The 22630-nt window shown below is 41.5% G+C and overlaps 1 protein-coding gene across 1 annotated transcript in view; it reads right to left on the reverse strand.

The window, feature by feature from the left end:
- Window positions 1-2032: 2032 nt before the first annotated feature.
- Window positions 2033-22630, reverse strand: part of LOC139541518 (B-cell receptor CD22-like) — a 49386-nt gene continuing 28788 nt past the window's right edge. Inside the window, exon 4 of the mRNA XM_071346248.1 lies at window positions 2033-2467. Coding sequence (XP_071202349.1) covers window positions 2199-2467 — 269 coding nt within the window. The 3' untranslated portion in view covers window positions 2033-2198. The remainder of the gene's footprint in view (window positions 2468-22630) is intronic.

Here is a 22630-nt window from a genome sequence, read left to right on the forward strand (position 1 = left end):
ATATGTAACTGGGATGTTATAGGAGGGTCCGATTTTCTTTGTGAATTCACTTGTTTTTGAGAAACTATCCCCAAGCATCTATTCACTTCCTCATCCTCGTTGTTCAGTAAGTGGCTCCAAAAACACCCCCAAACAACCTTTTAGAAACTAAAAAGCTCTAAGTAGTCTACAGTGATGCAGGTCTTTACATGTAGTACACATGAAGTTGTGTCATTCAGAACTTAATCCACAACGTTATGTTCCATGTTGTTGAGACTTGAACGATGCTTCTCGTCCGTTCTAGCAGCATGATACACTGAGAATGGAACAGTTGGACGGGGAAACAGCACGAGTCACACAATGGAATATAACGTTGTGGATAAAGTTTGGAATGACACAATTTAATGTGTACAACTGTTCCATCTAAAGTCCTGCATCACTATACTGAGAGCTTTCTGTTTCTAAAATACGTATTTGGGTGTTTTTGGAGCATTTGTTCATGTTTTTCAGAGCCTCTACTGCACAACGAGGATGAGGAAGTGAATTGCTGTTTGGGGTAAGTTTCTTTAAAACAAGTGAAATCATAAAAAAAGGTGTCTGGACCTTTCTATAACATGGTATTTACATAAAATAGAAATTTGGTTGTAAAAAAGCCAACTTCTGCTTTATTGTGGTGTATCACAATGCTCTAGAAATGGCTCTGTTATTTTAATGTGGTGTATCACAATGCTCTAGAAATGACTCTGTTATTTTAATGTGGTGAATCACAATGCTCTAGAAATGGCACTGTTATTTTAATGTGGTGAATCACAATGCTCTAGAAATGGCTCTGTTATTTTAATGTGGTGAATCACAATGCTCTAGAAATGACTCTGTTATTTTAATGTGGTGTATCACAATGCTCTAGAAATGGCACTGTTATTTTATTGTGGTGTATCCACAATGCTCTAGAAATGGCTCTGTTATTTTAATGTGGTGTATCACAATGCTCTAGAAATGGCACTGTTATTTTAATGTGGTGTTTTCACAATGCTCTAGAAATGGCACTGTTGTTGTATTGGCAGAATATGCTCACCGGTTGGCAGCACTGGGAGGTTGAATTTCACAGCATCGTACTGGACATCCTCATCCTCTTTCTGGGGCTGAGGCACTTGGACGGTGGAGTACAGAGGCACTTCCTGGTTTTTGAAGCGAGAGAAGTGGACGCTGGCATAGTGAACGTCATCCTGGTCGACGGTGGCTGCTGTCTGTGCTGCAGTAGAGGTCATGGTCATGCCTGAGATGTTGTCATACACTGGACTAGAGTCTCCCTGATGGAGAGAGAGGACAGACAACATAATGAGTAGAAATGTCCCACAAAGCAATACAAATAATCTGATAGTAACAGACTCACCTGTACATTCTCTGCTCTGTCTCTTGTGTCAGAGATGGATTTGGAGGCCTTCTTTCTGTTTTTAAATTAATTAATGAATTTATTCTTGAAAGAATGAATGAAACAATCAATGATTAAATTAAGTTAATAAAAAGTGTTAGAGTGAAATAATCGTTAAAAGATCACTCACCTGAACCACATGAGTCCAGAGAGACAGAGGATGAGAACCAGAACAACCACTATGATTCCTACAGCTGCAGTCAGAACTGAGGACTGTTTCTCTAAAAGATAATGTAGATGATACGAGTGCTGGCATGTTATAAACTGAAAATAAACGTAGTACAGGACAATAATACAATGTTTGTTAAGGGATCTCATCTCAACGTATATATAATTAAAAAACAGTATAAGCCAAAGTGTAATTATTAATATTAGTTTGTAACATAATTTTGTGTTGAAATATTGAAGATGAAACTTCACCTGGTAAAATGATCATCAGAGCTGTAGAGTTCCTAGATCCTCTTCCATTCCAGGCCTCACAGTGGTAATGTCCATTGTCCTTAGACTTGAACTTACTTATGTTGTAGATCTGTTCAAATCCATTTAGAAAAGTCTCATTTTGAAAGTACCAGGTGTATTTGTCCACAGGTGGGTTGGCATCACTGCTGCAGGTCAGAGTCACTGAACTGTCCTCCACTATTTCACCAGAGGGACTGACTGACACTGAGGTGTTCTTTGGGCCATCTGGTGGACAATATGTGACAATAGTGTTTTAAATAGTGTTTTACTTGTTATTGAAATATGCATTTAAATGTGATCCTCTGATCAAAAGATGAGGTTAGGTGTACTAACACTGAACGTCCACAGACACAGAAGAAGAGTTGAGACTCCCATATATACTCTCAGCCTCACAGTAGTATTCTCCACTGTCCTCAGAGTTAATGTTGGTGATGAGGAAGGTGTTTTCAGATCCTGTCAGTGAAGCTCCATTCTTCTTGTACCAGGTGTATTTGTCCACAGGTGGGTTGGCATCACTGCTGCAGGTCAGAGTCACTGAACTGTCCTCCACTATTTCACCAGAGGGACTGACTGACACTGAGGTGTTCCTTGGACCATCTGGTGTAAAATACATTGTATTTATTTATAGCAACACTTGTGTTTACATTTTACGGGTGAGTTTGAAATAATTTATAAATTATAATAAATGATTAATTCAGAGCAAAATAAATTCTGAAACAGAATCACTAAAAATAATGATGACATTGTGGTAAAGCACATTCAGGGAAATGGATGAGTCACGATCGTGTGGAGAGACGGACCAAGACGCAGCGTGATTGGAGTTCCACATCTTTATTTTTAGTGAAACTTAAAATAAACCAAGAAACAAACAACGACCGTGCAGTACTGAGGTGCAACATGCACTCACTCAAAAACAATACCCCACAAAGCAGGTGGGAGAAAGGGCCTCCTAAATATGATCCCCAATTAGAGGCAACGATTACCAGCTGCCTCTAATTGGGAACCATACAAACCAGCCACATAGAAAATAAATGACTAGAACACCCCCCTAGTCACGCTCTGACCTAAACACCATAGAGAACCGAGGGCTCTCTATGGTCAGGGAGTGACAGGATGTTACACACTAAAATATTGATTGATAGATATATTTATGTGGAAACAATCTATTTTCAATTCAAGTATCAGCATGATCAGTATATCAAACTGGACATCTAAACCTCCAATGTACTTACATGTGACAGTGAGAGTCTCTTCAGCAGAGGGGAGATCCTCATGGCCTTCTACAGCACAGGAGTATCTGCCTGTATCCTCACTGCTGACTGAGAACAGGATATAGACAGGAGAGGAGGTGTTGCTGTTTGGTATAGGCTGTCCATTCTTATACCAACTGAAGGCTGTGTTGGGGACCAGTGTACAGTTGGTTCTACATGTCAGTGTGACATTCTCCCCCTCTGACACAGATGTAGGATCCATCTCCAACACAACATCTAGAATAAAATGAAACAAATCATTATTTTCCTCCTATATATGTCCTCTTATGTGAAATATTATATTCGTTTTTTTCCCTGTTACATAACACTGCAGTGTCTGTATGACTGCATTTTTAATAAGGTAATTACGGTCATTCATTTGATATATTTAGCCAGGACAGTAAACTCTGTAATCATTTCCACTGTTTTCCAGGAAGTCCTGGGTTCCATAGAATAAATTAAACAGATTAAAACACAACATACTCATTAGCATACATACAAATCAACACTCACATTACAGCTATCTAGATATGTGTCATAGATGTGAGATGAGTGACAGATTACCTGTGACAGTCAGGGAGACACGTGAGCCAGTAAACTTTTCTCCAGATGTTATGAATCTGAACCTGTACCCAGCAGAGTCACTCAATCTCAGGTCTGTGATTCTCAGGGTACAGTTACTCTTCTTATCCCCAAGGTACTCTATATGACCCTCACACCCTGGCATTGAGCTCAGATCTTCAGCCTCCATACCAGACAATTTAGTAAACCAGAAAGCTGTTTTGATCTCATGATTACTGGGAAATGTGTAAGAGCAGGATATGTCCACTGTTGACCCCTTTAAAGCACAGATCTTCGGATGGGTGTAAGTCACACTCCAACACTTCTTACCTGAAATACAAGACAATATAACACCTTTATAAAATTCTTAATTACAATATCTACTGTATACACTTATGCTGTTACGTTCCTCAGCAAGAAAACCTAAAATGTAACCAAAACAAAAGTGGAATTTATTAAAAGAGTCACTGACAAAGACAAAAATGAGACCAGTGGGTTCTGAAAGACACTCATGGGGGTGTCCATTGAAAATTGACTATCAACAACAACTGGAACCAAAAAGACATGAGCGCCCACAAGATTTGCCCAAGAAGAGGCAAACAAAATAAAACCCCACATGCCAGCACAGTTGTAACACATACTGACTAACGAGTGACGCCAATCGGGGCTACCCACCTCCAAATATAAATGGGACAAAAAATCAACAATGTTAAAATCATATGCTGTGAAAGTAACCAGGTTGTGACTATCCCCTCAGCTTTGTAGTTTTTAAACTTTGGTAGTTATTTTTTCATGGGTCTTCATTGCTCAAAAAAGTAGTGCAAAGGTGTACAAGTGCAAAAACGTAATGAAAGGTATCTGGTAGAAGTAAATTCATCCATTGACTGCATTTTCATGAATTTGATTATATATCTTGAAGCTCGTTCAACACTGCGTGGCAAAGCAGACGGACCTAAAGCAGAAGTGGATGTCACATTCACAGCAAATTAAATAATGATTGTCTGACAACCTGAAACAAATGTTGTATGTAAAAGTCCACACTTACACACTGCAGGAGAGTGGAGATCCTCATGGCCTTTTACAGCACAGGAGTAACTGTCTGCATCACTAAAGGAGTCTGAGTACAGGCTGGAAGTGTCCTCCTTTACTTTGTGACCGTTCTTGTACCAGATGTAGGTGGGGTTGTCAGTCAGAGTACAGGTGGTGCTACAGGTCAGTGTCCTCTTCCCTGCCTCTGTGGCAGGAGTCACCTTCACCTGCAGGTCTGAATACAGAGTAAATGACAATAACATAATAAAACCAATAGTGTATTATGGATTTTAAAAATGTAGAATTAAACATCAAATAGAAATATATGTATAAACATGATCATGTGTTCAGTGTTACCTGAGACAGTCAGAGTTGTTCCAGGGAAGCTGTATCCCCATCTTGAGGTCTGTGTGGTGAATATGAACTTGTACTCAGCAGAGTCCTCTTCTCTCAGATCTGTGATTCTCAGGGTGGAGTGACCTCTCTCCTTCTCTCCTGCATACTCCACACGACCTGCATACCCTGGGTCTGTGGTTAGGTCTTCAGGGGTCGACTTATCACTTCTAAACCAGAATGTTGATGTGGTGTAATAATAACCAACATAAGTACAGGATATGTCCACTGTTGACCCCTTCAAGGCACAGATTGCCCTCTTGGTGTAAGTCACTCTGTTGCAGCTCTGATCCTGGACACCTGCAACATAATGGAATCACATTAGTACATTATACAGTATTGTCAGTTATTTTCATAAAAGCCAAGCCCTATCAAATTATACAGTGAGACCAAAAGGACTTAGTACAAACATTCTGTATACATGAGATTCCATATTAGATTCACACTCACACACTGCAGGAGAGCGGAGCTCCTCATGGCCTTTTACAGCACAGGAGAAGCTGTCTACATAGTTTCTGGAGACTTGGTCTTTGTACTGGCGGGAGGTGCTCTCATCTAGATGTTGTCCGTTCTTGTACCAGATGTAGGTGGGGTTGTCAGTCAGAGTACAGGTGGTTTTACAGGTCAGTGTCTTCCTATTACCTGTGTATGTTACCTCGACCTGCAGTTCTGAATGCAGAGAGTGTATTAAAACACAACTGAACAATCCGCTCTAGATTAATACAATTGTACTGTTCTCATTGGGCCTAGTCCTAATTTGAGACAAACGTGTAAATCTGTGTGCCATAAATCATGTAATCTATTGATTTAAGTAAACATATTACTGTGGATCTGTTGTGTCACAAGTTAAGATTAATCTGTTGTGAAGAATTAATATAATATTTGTCATTTGAAGTGGTGCGTTATTCCATGTACAATATCACAATACCTGTAATAATGAGAGTGACATAGTCAGAGCGAGGAGTCCATGAGTAGGACGTTGTTGTAAACGTGAAATAATATGTTGCAGCATCACTCCATTTCAGGTCTGTGATTCTCAGGGTGCAGTCATTCTCCTTGTTCCCTCGGTACTCCATACGGCCCTCATTCTTATCTTGGATATCAGAAGTATACCCAACACCACTCCTCCAGTTATACCATGTGGTTGTTGTGACTGTTTGACCTCTGGGATATGTGTAGGAGCAGGACAGATCCACTGTTGAGCCCTTCAAGGCACAGATACTCTGAGTGGTGTGTGTCACTCTCCAGCCATACTGACCCAGTACCACTGAAACAGTCACACAACACAATAGTATCAGAATTAGGACAAGGTCTATTGGTTCGCGCTGACAGTAGGGTTTGTCCACACTTTGTTGCCATAGTTGCTGAGTTGAGTGTGAAGGAAACCACAGATAAGCATTACTCAGTGAGGTGTGAAAGATAACTATTTACAGTGAAGTGGAGACTCCTAACAGAACAGATCAGAATAACATTATGACTCTTATCCTTTTAGAAATGTCTGTAGATTGATAAACAGAGCAACTAAAAGATAAGAATGAGACCATACCTGCTACAGACCAGAGAAAGACCACCAACACACTTCCTGTTGTTCTCAAGGCCATTGTTGCATCTCCCAACCTGCAGTCTCAGAAACATAAACAACAACTCACTCTATAGCTGGTGAATAACTACATACATACCATCAGGGGCAGCAGGTAGGGCTCTAGTCAAAGTAGTGCACTCTATAGCTGGTGAATAACTACATACATACCATCAGGGGCAGCAGGTAGGGCTCTAGTCAAAGTAGTGCACTCTATAGCTGGTGAATAACTACATGCAAACCATCAGGGGCAGCAGGTAGGGCTCTAGTCAAAGTAGTCCACTCTATAGCTGGTGAATAACTACATACATACCATCAGGGGCAGCAGGTAGGGCTCTAGTCAAAGGTAGTGCACTCTATAGCTGGTGAATAACTACATACAAACCATCAGGGGCAGCAGGTAGGGCTCTAGTCAAAGTAGTGCACTCTAGCTGGTGAATAACTACATACAAACCATCAGGGGCAGCAGGTAGGGCTCTAGTCAAAAGTAGTGCACTCTATAGGGAATATGGTGTCATTTGGGATGCAGATATAACAACACATCATCATCACAGCCTTGAGTGGATGGTGTGTAAATAACATTCATCATAATGGTTTGGCAATATGGTGTGTCAGCTGTTTTGGCAGGTAGCCTAGTGGTTAAGAGAGTTAGGCCAGTAACTGAAACATTGCTGGTTCAAATAAATGTGCAGGCAAGGTGGAAAAATCTGCCAATTTGCCCTGGAGCAAGGTAGTTGCACCCCACAACAGCTGATCCTGGGTGGTGCTGACATGAACGTTGATTAAGGCAGCCCCCCACACCTCTCTGATTCAGAGGGGTTTGGTTGAATGCAGAAGACACATGTTGGTTTAATGCATTCAATTGTGCAACTGACTAAGTATATTATCAACAACAACTTATTGAACAGATCTGTAGAACTGTAAACACATATTTCTACATCGATTGTGCTGAAGCTGTTTTATTCTCAGAACCCCAAATATAGGAGGATAAATGTTCAATCCTCTACGGTCCGTCAAGCTGTACAGCAGCCTAAAGACTGACCAACAGGTTCAATGATAGCTTCTACCTGAAAGCTGTGAGTCTAAACAGCAAGTGACTCTCTCACACCCCCCCCCCCCCCATCTGTGGTGAAGGCCCATAAGTCCCATGGAGTCTGTATCAAAGTCTAGAGAGCTGGTTGTTATGGATGTAGAAAAGTTAAAACACACGTCCTACACAGTATAGATGTCAACCCTACTCCCTATCAGTCTGGTCCTAAAGGGCCGTCAGCTAAATCCATTGTGTCATTCACACACATGGGGGCAAACACGTACACACACACAGACTGACACAAACAGACACACACACTGCAGTGTTACAATGTTTGTCTGCATGTCTTTTTTACCCTGGTTAATCATCTCATCACTATGTAGATCAACACTCCCACACTGAGACACTTTATGAATACTGGCCCTGATGTAACAACCAAAACACAGCTCAAAACATAACAAGAAGTAAAATGATACATTACCCTCAAGTATATGACACATTACTAAAAACAAATAACCAAAAACGATATTTCAAGATATTGTCAAGAGTACTTACAGAGTGAAGTAAAGGGGAGAGGTCTTCTACAGTGAGTCAACTTACTGGTAGTGAGTGGAAACTGCTAGTAAGTGTCAGTTCTGTGGTTGATACATATTTAAAGTAGAACACAAGTATCTGATGCAGAACTGTCCTCTCCATCCTCTTTAAGACATTAACATGCATGAGGACCAGAACAGCATGTCAGAAAAGGGAGGTTACTGTATTAAAATGGGCCCTACATTTCTATAATGGACAAAATGTCCCCCATTTCCACTTTTATTTAAATACAGAACCATGTTAACAATATGTTGACTATTCTATATTGAATGTTTATAATATCTTAGAATGTGTTGCCTTGTCCCTCTGAGTTCTACATGGAACAGGTCAAAGTTCCATTTACATTTGGTCAGTTCCATGATGTCATTCATTCTATTAAACAAACCCATTCAATGTACGTACACTCCTCATCAGCTGCATCAAAGTGGTACAGAAGGTTCCAGTGTTCTAGTCTAGAGTTCTCCCTACTGGCATCTCAACATTACTGCAGTGTTCTAGACTAGAGTTCTCCCTACTGGCATCTCAACATTACTGCAGTGTTCTAGACTAGAGTTCTCCCTACTGGCATCTCAACATTACTGCAGTGTTCTAGACTAGAGTTCTCCCTACTGGCATCTCAACATTACTGCAGTGTTCTAGACTAGAGTTCTCCCTACTGGCATCTCAACATTACTGCAGTGTTCTAGACTAGAGCGCTGCCTACTGGCATCTCAACATTCCTGCAGTGTTCTAGACTAGAGCTCGCCCTACTGGCATCTCAACATTACTGCAGTGTTCTAGACTAGAGCTCCACCTACTGGCATCTCAACATTACTGCAGTGTTCTAGACTAGAGCTCTCCCTACTGGCATCTCAACATTACTGCAGCCTCCAGTCCTGATGTCCTTATTCATTTGTGCAGTAATATAAATAGAATGAATGGATACTGTTCCATTAATTCCAGCCATTCCTCCTATATCTCTGCCCACCAGCCTCCTCTGTTGTACAGTACTAGTAGTAGCTTAATCTATCAGAGGCATCAATGAACATCACCATAGCCTGCTGTATTGACTGTGTAGTGTGTTGTAGTCTGCTGTCCATAAATAATGTCATTTAGCAGATGCCTTTATCCAAAGCGACTTACAGTTAGTTATATGTGCATATATTTTACGTATGGGTGGTCCAGGGAACAAAACCATCACGTTGCAGGTGCCATGCTCTACCAACTGAGCTACAGAGGACCATATTCTATAAAGTCTAATGTGCATATATACATTTCTGATATGATTCAGGAGGCCTGTCAGAGGACAGACAGGAAAGTGATTGTGTTTATCTAAACCAACGAACCCACATCACTGTGTCTCATGTTAATACTACTCCTAAACACAACCCACCATCACTGTCTCATGTTAATACTACTCCTAAACACAACCCACCATCACTTTGTCTCATGTTAATACTACTCCTAAACACAACCCATCATCACTGTGTCTCATGTTAATACTACTCCTAAACACAACCCACCATCACTGTGTCTCATGTTAATACTACTCCTAAACACAACCCATCATCACTGTGTCTCATGTTAATACTACTCCTAAACACAACCCACCATCACTGTGTCTCATGTTAATTCTACTCTTTAACCTTTCACTGCTACCAAACCCGGATCCGGGAGCACCCCCCACAGTAAAAAAGCTGACTAGCATAGCCTAGCATAGCGTCACAAGTAAATACAAGCATCTAAATATCATTAAATCACAAGTCCAAGACACCAGATGAAAGATACAGATTTTGTGAATCCAGCCATCATTTCTGATTTTTTAAATGTTTTACAGGGAAGACACAATATGTAAATCTATTAGCTAACCACGTTAGCAAAAGACACCACTTTTTTTACTCCACCAGTTTTTTCCTGCATGGGCAGCTATCACAATTTCGACTAAATAAAGATATATATAGCCACTAACCAAGAAACAACTTCATAAGATGACAGTCTGATAACATATTTATGGTATAGCATATGTTTTATTTAAAAAATTTGCATATTTCAGGTATAAATCACAGTTCTACATTGCAGCTGCAATCTGAAATAGCGTTGGAAGCAGCAGGAATAATTACAGAGACCGACGTCAATTACCTAAATACTCATCCTGAAACAATTCTGAAAAATACACAGCATACAGCAAATGAAAGCCCAACATCTTGTGAATCCAGCCATCATTTCTGATTTTTAAAATGTTTTACAGGGAAGACACAATATGTAAATCTATTAGCTAACCACGTTAGCAAAAGACACCACTTTTTTTACTCCACCAGTTTTTTACTCCATCAGTAGCTATCACTAATTCGACTAAATAAAGATATATATAGCCACTAACCAAGAAACAACTTCATAAGATGACAGTCTGATAACATATTTATGGTATAGCATATGTTTTTTTAGAAAAATTTGCATTTTTCAGGTATAAATCACAGTTTACCATTGCAGCCAGTATCACAAAACTCACCCAAAGCGACTAGAATAACTACAGAGAGCAACGTGTATTACCTAATTACTCATCTTAAAACATTTCTGAAAAATACACAGCGATTAGATTGACTAAAAAAATACAGGTTGGACAGCTAATGAAAGATGCATTGGTTATTAATGCAACCGCTGATTTAGATTTTTAAAATTAACATTACTAGACATACAGTGTGCGTTACAGCCAGACTAGTGCCGCAACAATGGCCGACCACTGCGTTTACATTTTTCCACATAAATACGGAATAAAATCATAAATAGCTCTTACTTTTGGACGAGTTTCCATCAGTATCTTGGGCAATGTGTCCTTTGTCCAAAAGAATGGTTGCTTTGTTGTAAAACGTCCTCTTCAACTTCGGAACTAGTAGCTAACAATAGCTACACGGCACACACATGTCCAAATCCTCAAACGCAATACTAAGGAAATTCGGAAAAATAGCAATATACTCGCATAAACTGATATAAATCGGTTTCAAATAACTTCGTTATGATGTTTCTAACACCTATATCGAATTAAATCACAGACGGATATATCTTTCGTCAATAACGAGAGCTTTTGAGCATGCCATTCTGATATCCTCTCTTGCGTTCTGGCGAGCGACGAAAAGAAGGGACACGTCACTCCATTGCCTTTTATAAACTCTGAGAAACACGTAGAGACGCCATTCCACTTCTCATTGGTTACTGACATCCAGGGGAAGGCGGGTGCAGTTCATTTCGATCCATAGGGCACACACAGAGCTTAAAACTGATCCGAGATCAGAGACTATTTTTCAGACCTTCGCATGTCCTGTCATGATTTTCGCTGTAGAAAGAGTTCTGGTTCACCCACAGACATAATTCAAACGGTTTTAGAAACTAGAGATTGTTTTCTATCCAATAGTAATAATAATATACATATTGTACGAGCAAGAATTGAGTACGAGGCAGTTTAATTTGGAGACGCAAAATGTCGAAGTTGAAACAGCACCCCCTGTAGTGACAAGAAGTTAACCTCTTATGAAGCATCCACTCAGTCCAATCACTCTTTCTCTCACTCTTACTTTAGGCCATTTTCAAAATATCTCCACCACAATCTGTTGCTCTCAGAGCTCTTAAAATAGCATGCACAAGTCTTTATGTGAAACCACATGTACAACGTACATCCTGTCTTTTGTAGTACACAATATAGCTCAGTATTTGTCATGGGTGCCAATAATGTTGGTCGTGACTGTATATCTAACAATCAGATGAATATGTCAAAATGCATGTATACACACACACACACACACACACACAGTCACACACACACACACACACACACACACACACACACACACACACACACACACACACACACACACACACACACACACACACACACACACACACACACACACACAAATTAAACACATGAAACCGCAGTCCAGGGTCAGTATTCACAAAGTGTATCAGAGTAGGAGAGCTGATCTGGGATCAGTTTAGCCTTTTAGATAATAATTATACGGACCGTCTGAGACACTTTATGAAAACAGGCCCTGATGTAACAACCAAAACACAGTTCAAAATAAACCAACAAGAACAAAGATACAGGAAGTCATGTGATGTTTGGCTAAAAACATCAAAACTAAAACTATATAACAAGATATTGTCAAGTGTACTTACAGAGTGAAGTGAAGGGAGAGGTCTTGAACAGGTAGTCAACTTACTGTCACTGAGTGGAAACAAGAAGTAGTCTACTGTAAGTATTAGTAGAAGCAGGCATAGCCTAAGTGTGAGTTCTGTGGTTGACACATTTTAAAAGTAGCCTAGTCAGGGCATTAACATGCAGCAACAGCATGTCACATAAGGGATGTTACTGTATCTAAATAGAAAATGGTCTAAAGTCAGAATACTGTAGTTACATTTCTTTATTTGAGGAGTGGACCTACATGTTTTACAAGAGACACAATGTGACCCATTCCCATCACTCCTCATCAGCTGGTACTGAAGGTTCCAGAACAGATGAAATGGGAGTATGTTTGGTACCAGTGTTCTAGACTAGAGCTCTCCCTACTGACATCTCAACATTACTGCAGCTTCCAGGCTTCATATGTCCCTACTAGTTCAATGAAAATATACAAATAGAAGGTAGAAAATGTCAAAAATATATAGAGAATAAAACAGTCACGCATGTAAAAATACTGTTATTTTCATGAAGCTGCTGTTATTCAGCGATAAGCAAGCAATTTTGCGAATCACACTGCTCTGAATGTACTGGATTGTGAACAATACGATGCGCTGCCACTGAATTACAGCAAGACCCCATACTTAGCTTGTGAGCTAACTAGTTAGCTAACATTAAGCTATCAACATTAGCTAGTTAGAAACAACAGACAACAGTGAGCTGACATGATGCCAAGGCCAAGGCAAACTGCTCTGAGTTTCCAGTGTGTTCTTGTGTGAAAGAGATGTGTTCAGCTCACTGATCTTCAGAACAACGGACCCAAAGTGAACCCTGACATGCATATAACTAGGTCTGTCTGTCTGTCTGGGATTATTGTGTCCCATTGTGTCTGTATGATGTGTGTTTTTTTTAAATGACAATGAATAATCTTTTATGTAATTGGTTATTGCTGCTTCGTTATTTTTATTTTATTGTGATCTTTTTTTTGTAGCATTTACAAACTTACATAAAAACAACTGCATTGTAAGGTAAGGGCTTGTCATTAACCATTTCACAGTAAGGTCTACACCTGTTGTACTTGGAGCATGTGACTAATACAATTTGATGTGATTTGTGTGTCTAGGTGCTGGACGTTGCTCCCTCTGACACTGGGTTTCTGAACATCTAGAAGTCTGAGCCGTTTGGGGGGTTCTACTAGCTGACATATGGAATTGTTTTAAGATGGTCAAACCATAGATCATTTAGATATTTGATTTTGAATTATAGTACCCCTTTAGGTAAAAAAGGAGAAGGACTAATGTTTGTGAGAGCAGGCAGGTGACTGCAATATAGTCTGCCTGTTATATATCTCCTCTTCTAGCAGGAAATGAGAACACATACAAACTCACATCTCAATCTTGTTTTATACTAACACTACCGAAAATTAGAACCAAACATGGAAAAAAGTCCTTTCATTATTCAGCCCCTTGATCTTGGAATGTCTTTCCTTGGAGGAGTTCAAACGACAAATAGATGAACAAGTTATTGAGACATGTAGCTGTTTCTAGTTGTCAGTCCATGTCACTAGTTTGCATTGCCTTTTTTTAAGCCCCCGTTCCCACAGGAGACCTTTTGCCTCTCGCCAGGCCGCTATTGTAAATAAGAATTTGTTCTTAATTGACTTGCCTGGTTAAATAAAGGTTAAATAAAGATTATCCTAAAAGTGCAATGGAACCAATAGCATAGTTCCAAAAGTACAATAGAACCAATAGCATAGTACTAAGCGTACAATGGAACCAATAGTATAGTCTCAAAAGTACAATGGAACCATTAGTCCCAAAAATACAATTGAACCAATAGCATGGTCCCAAAAGTACACACTCCTTAAGTTCAAGCTAAAAAATTGAAAGCACATCTCACATAGTTAAATGCATATGACAGCATTATGTTTCATCCCACCTCTCACCTTTAGCCTCTCCAAGGTGCAAGTGGACATGTTGGGATTCTTGAAGTTGACAAAGGCACATAATCTCTCTTGTAGAACTCTGATACTCTCGATCTTCCCACACCTACAATACAAAACATAGAATCAGAATGTAGAACTCTGACACTCTCTATCTCACCTACAGCACAGAATATAGAAGAAGGAGAGGAAGGGAGGAAGTTGACCACAGTCAAAATACAAGGAATATATGAACAGGGTGCTATTTGAGACAGCATAAAGAACCTATAACAGTAGAAATGTATACTGTGGAATAACCAGAATAAATATACTAACCCACTGGAGTCCAGAGGGGAGGAGAGGAGAGGTCCACCACTGGAGTCATGAGGGGAGGAGAGGTCCACCACTGGAGTCCAGAGGAGAGGAGAAGAGAGATACACCACTGGAGTCCAGAGGGGAGGAGAGGTCCAACACTGGAGTCCTGAGGGGAGGAGAGGTCCACCACCGGAATCCTGAGGGGAGGAGAGGTCAAACACTGGAGTCTTGAGGGGAGGAGAGGTCCAAAACTGGAGTCCTGAGGGGAGAAGAGGTCCACCACTGGAATCCTGAGGGTAAGAGAGGTCAAACACTGGAGTCTTGAGGGGAGGAGAGGTCCACAACTGGAATCCTGAGTGGAGGAGAGGTCCAAAACTGGAGTCCTGAGGGGACAAGAGGTCCAACACTGGAATTCTGAGGGTAAGAGAGTTCAAACACTGGAGTCTTGAGGGGAGCAGAGGTCCAACACTGGAGTCCTGAGGGGAGGAGAGGTCCACCACTGGAATCCTGAGGGGAGGAGAGGTCCAACACTGGAGCCCAGAGGGGAGGAGAGGTCCACCACTGGAGTCCAGACGGGAGGAGAGGTCCACCACTGGAATCCTGAGGGGAGGAGAGGTCGACCACTGGAATCCTGAGGGGAGGAAAGGTCCAACACTGGTGTACGGAGGCGAAGGAGAGGTCCCCCACTGGGCTCCTGCGGGTAGGAGAGGTCCACCACTGGAATCCTGAGGGGAGGAGAGGTCCAACACTGGAGTACGGAGGGGAGGAGAGCTCCACCACTGGAATCCTGAGGGGAGGAGAGGTCCACCACTGGAGTCATGAGGGGAGGAGAGTCCACCACTGGAGTCCTGAGGGAAGGAGAGGTCCACCACCGGAGTCCAGAGGGGAGGAGAGGTGCACCACTGGAATCCTGAGGGGAGGAGAGGTCCACCACTGGAATCCTGAAGGGGGGGAGAGGTCCTCCCCTCAGGAAACATTGTTGTTAAACCTCACAATAAATCAATGTTAGACGTACAGCATGTATTTCTTTGTTGTAGTATTTTGATTAAATCAGAAATCAAACTCCTCTAATAATGGCTATGCCCCCTGTGGTGGGGTCTGGTAGTGCAGTCTGTATATACTATGCCCCCTGTGGTGCGGTCTGATAGTGCAGTCTGTATATACTATGCCCCCTGTGGTGGGGTCTGGTAGTTCAGTCTGTATATACTATGCTCCCTGTGGTGGGGTCTGGTAGTGCAGTCTGTATATACTATGCCCCGTGTGGTGGGGTCTGGTAATGCAGTCTGTGAAAACGATGCCCCCTGTGGTGGGGTCTGGTAGTGCATTCTGTATATACTATGCCCCGTGTGGTGGGGTCTGGTAGTGCAGTCTGTATATACTATGCCCCCTGTGGTGGGGTCTGGTAGTGCATTCTGTATAGACCATGCCCCCTGTGGTGGGGTCTGGTAGTGCAGCCTGTCTATACTATGCACCCTTTGATGGGGTCTGGTAGTGAAGTCTGTACATACTTTGCCCCCTATGGTGGGGTCTGGTAGTGCATTCTGTCTATACTATGGCGGAGAGACAGACAGACAGACAGACAGACAGACAGACAGACAGACAGACAGACAGACAGACAGACAGACAGACAGACAGACAGACAGACAGACAGACAGACAGACAGACAGACAGACACAGCATTTTGGATGACTGTCATTCATATTCCATTCTCCCCGTTCAATGTAACATGGATATGTTTAAGCTACTACATGTCATGATACAGTAATGTTCCCTATAGCCATCATGCGGTTGCTACATCCTAGCTTTTGAATGAAAGGTTATAACGTAGGTGTACAGGTCGAGAGAAACATTTGAGTACATTTTTGACAAATTCAGGTATGTTTATCCCCATTTCGTTCCTTTTGATTTCGTTTTTCAACAGAATCGGTGGAATGAATACACCTCTGATCACATTCAAACAGCATGATCACGTTGCCCATTGTAGAATTCCTTCTCACATCTGTGCATTATACTCCTCTCGCCTGGTCCCTTCACTTGTGGACTTCAGTGCACAACACATCAGCTGTCTGTGAGCAGGAGAAAAAACATTTCCAAGCCAAACCTTCATATCATGACTGCTAACGCTACACACAGCCTACATCATTGTTACCATATTAGCTAACGTATTGTCAACATAGCTACTAGAACTAATGTGTTAGTAAACAAGCTACAATCATGCAGTACAGTGTACAGTCAGCAAGCAGTGTAGCAGTTACACCAAAAGCTTACCTTGACTTGGAAGAGGTCCAGTGTTGGATAGCCATTGCCAACTAGCGAACATACCATCCCTCTCTGTTTGAGACGGTTGTTTGAGTAGGCTGAACTAGCTAGCTGCATTAGATGCTGGCTAAGTAAGTGAAAGTGAAAGGGAAAAAATACAACTAAATAGTCTGCTAGCTCTCTCCCACTCTCTCTTGCTTCTCCTTCATTTTAAAGAAATGTATTTGTTCAAAACTGTTCAACTATTGTCTTTCTCTTTGAGTCAACTCCTCACCTCATTTTATGCACTACAGTGCTAGCTGGCTGTAGTTTATGCTTCCAGAACTAGATTGAATATCTGATACTTTGATTGGTCGGACAACTTGTCAGGTCATGCTGCAAGAGCTCTGATAGGATGGAGGACGTCCTCCGGAAGTTGTCATAATTACTGTGTAAGTCTATGGAAGGGGTTGAGAACCATGAGCCTCTAGGTTTTGTATTGAAGTCATTGTACCCAGAGGAGGACGAAAACTAGCTGTCCTCCAGCTACACCATGGTGCTACCCTACAGAGTGCTGTTGAGGCTATTGTAAACCTAAAACAGCCTTTTTAGTGACAATAAATACTGGCCGTGCTTCTACAGCTGAATACCCTTCACTGGAGGAGACAACAAAGGGTTAAACTAGGGTCATTTCAGTGAAATAATATTTCTGAAGTTAATAAGACAACTAAGTAACACTGCCTCTGTGTTTGAGTAATCAACTCGACCGTAAGATTTGATCATTTGAATCAGCTGTGTAGTGCCTGGGATAAAACCAAAACATTCACCCCTTGGGGTCCCCAGGACTGAGTTGAGGAAATGCTGGCCTCGCCACTCATGGTTAAATGATTCAATGTCACCATCATGTGTCTAATAGGCAGAAATACAAGAAACAAGAGCTGAGAGAAAATAGTTATGAATCAATGTATTATTAGTTGATCAAATAATCAATGTATTTATTGTCTTAAATGTTGATCTTATTTACAACATGATGCTTATAATGTATTGACACTAAAACACTGGAAAAACTGCAAATGTAAAAATCATTAATGTATCTAAATATGTAATAATTCTTTTTTTAATAATCTAACAAGTAATATCATGACACTGAACAATATAGTTGTTGTATCTGGGATCTACATCTGTTTATATTAGTTACTATGCTGTTACTAAGCGGTGATGTATTACGAAAGTGTTACGTTACTACACCTAATAGGAAATGCACATGCACACTAGTGTGCCCGGGAACTGTAGCGCACAAGAGGTTTTGACTAAACGAAAACTAACTGTACTCCCATCTCCTGCCTGGTCATTTCTCCACAACACAAATATTACAGTGGCGATGAGGTGGTTAAACTTCTTTAACGGAAATTGCTTGAAGGGAAGAATGTTGCGTGAGTAATGAAACTCAAAATAATTATGTAATTCGTCTGTTTTTTTCTTTTTTTCTTTCGCCAGTAAAAAAAGGCTAAGCACTGCTAGCAGGTACAGTGTTCAGGAGCTGCCAAGTAGCAAGACTATTGGAGTCCAGAATAGCGACACTGCCCTCTGGTGGTTAAAAAAAAAACTGTCATTGAACCCATTGAAATTAGGCGATCTCAGTGGAGAAATATTGTCAAGAAGAAAAAAAAAGGAAGAAGGAACGTAACACGGTGTGTACATTATTACAAATGAGTGCAGTGAATGAAGTAATTGCAGAAACTTCTGAAGTGAAGAATTAGATGAAAATTAAGGAATACAAGGAATAAGGAAACTGAACAATTAACTGTGAAAATGGCAACCATTGGTCGAGTACCAGAGTTTGAGGCTACAAAAGAGGATTTTGATTCCTATTTGGAGCGTTTTGAGCGTTGGCTGGCTGCAAATGAAATCAAAGATGAAAAGAAAGCAGATGTATTTCTCAGTGTTTTGGGTCCAACTGAGAATGGATTGCTGAAAGGTCTCATTGAACAAATAAAAGCAGTGGAGTTGAACTATGCAGAACTAACTGAAACTCTTTCAAGGCATTTCAAGCCTAAGCCAATTCTCATTGCAGAATGTTTCAGATTTTACCAACGTCACCAGAGTCAAGGGGAAACCGTGGCTGACTACATCCTTGTTTTGAAAAGACTGGCAAGTACATGTGAGTTTGCACAATTTCTTGATGATGCTCTTCGAGACAAGTTTGTATGTGGTCTCACAGGTTGTAACGGTCGTCGTAATCCTCCTCCTCGGACGAGGAGGAGAGGCGAGAAGGATCAGACCAATATGCGGAGTGGTTTGTGTCCATGATTATTTATTAACAAAATAAACGGAACACTAACGAAACAAAATGACAAAAGAGAAACGAACCGACAAACAGTCCCGTGTGGCACGAATACAGACACGAGATACAACCACCCACAAACACACACGTGAACCCCGGCTGCCTAAGTATGATTCTCAATCAGTGACAACGATTTACAGCTGCCTCTGATTGAGAATCATACCCGGCCGAACACAAACAACCCGACATAGAAAAATAACACATGGACAACCCACCCCAACTCACGCCCTGACCAACTAAATAAATACAAGAAAAAGGAAAAACAGGTCAGGAACGTGACACAGGTGAAGCATATCACAGAAGGCTTCTGTCAGAGAAGGACCTGACCTTTCGGAAAGCCTGTGATATCGCACTTGAACTCGAGCTTGCCCACAGGGATACTATTGAGCTATCGGGATATGCAGAACGTCAGAAAGGTGTTCACAAGGTCAGTGATGCACGTGGTGAAAAAGGCTCACAAAAGTCAAACTTTTCTCAGTCCCGTCCTCAAGGTTACACAAGAACAAAGCAGCCCACATCTCAAAGGTCTAAGCCAAGTTGCTACAGATGTGGGGGTGATAATCATCAGCACAGTGAATGTCGATCCCAAAATGTAAAGTGCAACTGTCCAATTTCCAATTGTGGAAAGGTTGGACATTTACAGAAAGTGTGTAAAGCCTCAATGCACAGCAAGAGCGCACAAAGTGTCAGACGCAGCACAAGAAGAGGAAGGTACAACTGAAACAGTATTGGAACTGTTCACAGTGTACACAGCTCAACAACAAAAAGATGGAATCTATCTCAACATGTAGTTAGCGGGAAAACCAGTAAAAATGCAGCTGGACACCGGAGCGTCTGTATCTCTGGTTCCAGAGAGACTCTACAAAGAAAAACTGAAAGAGTGCCCTCTTCAGCCAGCGTCCATCCGCCTTTCTTCATACACTGGTGACACTATTCCTGTGTTAGGGCAGATCCAGGTACCAGTCTGGTATGAGGGGAAGGAATGGACGCTACCGCTTGTCATTGATAAAGGAGAAAAATCAGCCTTGCTAGGCAGAAACTGGCTACAAAAGATCAAGTTGAACTGGGGAGAAATCTTCAGTCTGAGAAAGGACAAACCAGTGAGTCAGGCTACACTCACTAACATGCTGGAGAAGCACAAAGAACTTTTCAAAGATGGCTACGGCGAAATACAAGACTTCACAGCAAAGTCAGAGTGCAAGAAGGAACCAAGCCTATCTTTCACAAACCACGTCCAGTTCCCTATGCTCTTAAGGAAGCAGTAGAGAAGGAACTGGACCGCCTACAGAAGAATAACATAATCACGAAAGTAGCGAGGAGCGACTGGGCCGCTCCAATTGTTGTAGTCCCAAAGAAAGACAAGACCGTCAGAATGTGCGGTGACTACAAGGTCACAGTAAATCACTGCATACTACCAGAGGAATATCCACTACCAAACGCTGAAGATCTGTTTGCCACTCTAGCTGGTGGGAAGGTTTTCAGTAAGCTGGACCTGGCATTCGCTTATCAGCAACTGAAGCTGGATCCGGAGTCAGAACAGTATCTGACCATCAATACACACAAGGGGCTATTCAGATTCAATCGCTTGGCCTATGGAATCTCGACAGCTCCAGCGATATTCCAACACACAATGGATCAGATCTTGGACGGTATAGACAACGTTGTGTGCTTCATGGACGACATCCTCGTGTCAGCACCAACCATTGGAGAGCACCTTTCTCCTGAACTATTACGGAAAGTTTGTGGCAAACTTGTCCACATTGTTGCATCCGCTTCACCAACTGCTGCAGGCCGATACAAAGTGGAATTGGTCCCCACAATGCGAAGAAGCATTCAAGACTTGCAAACAGCGTCTGCTAAAGAGCAAGTGGCTTGCCCACTACAACACAGAGATGAAGCTGAGACTCGCGTGTGATGCATCTCCATACGGAGTAGGAGCCGTCATCTCACATGTTCTATCGTCAGGTGAAGAACACCCTATTGCATTTGCATCACGGACTCTGTCACCAAGTGAGAGAAAATATGCTCAAATTGAGAAGGAAGCCCTGAGCATAATATTCGGAGTGAAGAAGTTTCACAAATACCTGTACGGAAGGAAGTTCCAACTGCTGACAGATCACAAGCCTCTGTTGGCCATCCTTGGACCAAAATCAGCTATACCAACCCTTGCTGCACTTCGAATGCAACGTTGGGCTCTGATATTGTTAGCCTACGACTACGAGATTGAGTACAGACGACCATTTAAGATGAAGGAGGACACACATTTTTTATGAGTATGGCCTTATTTCTATCACAGAATTTTGGATGACTGTCATTCATATTCCATTCAACCAGCTCAATGTAACATGGATATATTTAACTACTACATGTCATGATACTCTAATGTTCCCTATAGCCATCATGAGGTTGTTACAACCTAGAATATGAATGAAAGGTTACAACATAGGTGCACAGGTTGAGAGAAACATTTGAGTAATCAAGGTGACAGACAGTGACACATTCAATACTGCCTTGCACACTCTGGCCTGCATCTAGCTGATCTAGAATGTAATCATTAGTCCAACAGTTGCAAACAATAGTTTCTCTTGGACAAATTCTGGTATGTTTATGCCCATTTCGTTCCATTTGCTTTTGTTTAAAAAACTTTTTTCAACAGAATCGGTGGAATGAATACACCTCTGATCACATTCAAACACAGTTCACTTTCAAAGCAGACATATACAAACAGCATGATCACGTTGCCCATTATAGAATTCCTTCTCACATCTCTGCATTATACTCCTCTCACCTTTTCCCTTCACTTGTGGACTTCAGTGCACAACACATCAGCTGTCTGTGAGCAGGAGAAAAACACTTTCCAAGCCAAACCTTCATATCATGACTGCTAATGCTACACACAGCCTACATCATTGTTACCATATTAGCTAACATATTGTCAACATAGCTACTAGAACTAATGCTTTAGTAAACACGCTACAATCATGCAGTACAGTGTACAGTCAGCAAGCAGTGTAGCAGTTACACCAGTGGGGCCAGGTGGCAATAAATGAATAAAACCAAAAGCTTACCTTGACTTGGAAGAGGTCCAGTGTTGGATAGCCGTAGCCAGCTAGCGAACATACCATCCGTCTCTGTTTGAGACGGTTGTTTGAGTAACTAAACTAGCTAGCTGCATTAGATGCTGGCTAAGTAAGTGAAAGTGAAAGCAAAAATCAAAGTTGAGTTTGCTTGCTCTCTCCCACTCTCTCTTGCTTCTCCTTCATTTTTAAAGAAATGAATTTGTTCAAAACTGTTCAACTATTGTCTTTCTCTTTGAGTCAACTACTCACCACATGTTATGCACTATAGTGCTAGCT

This window comes from Salvelinus alpinus, chromosome 2 (genome assembly GCF_045679555.1).
Source record: "Salvelinus alpinus chromosome 2, SLU_Salpinus.1, whole genome shotgun sequence".
NCBI classification, from domain to species: domain Eukaryota; kingdom Metazoa; phylum Chordata; class Actinopteri; order Salmoniformes; family Salmonidae; genus Salvelinus; species Salvelinus alpinus.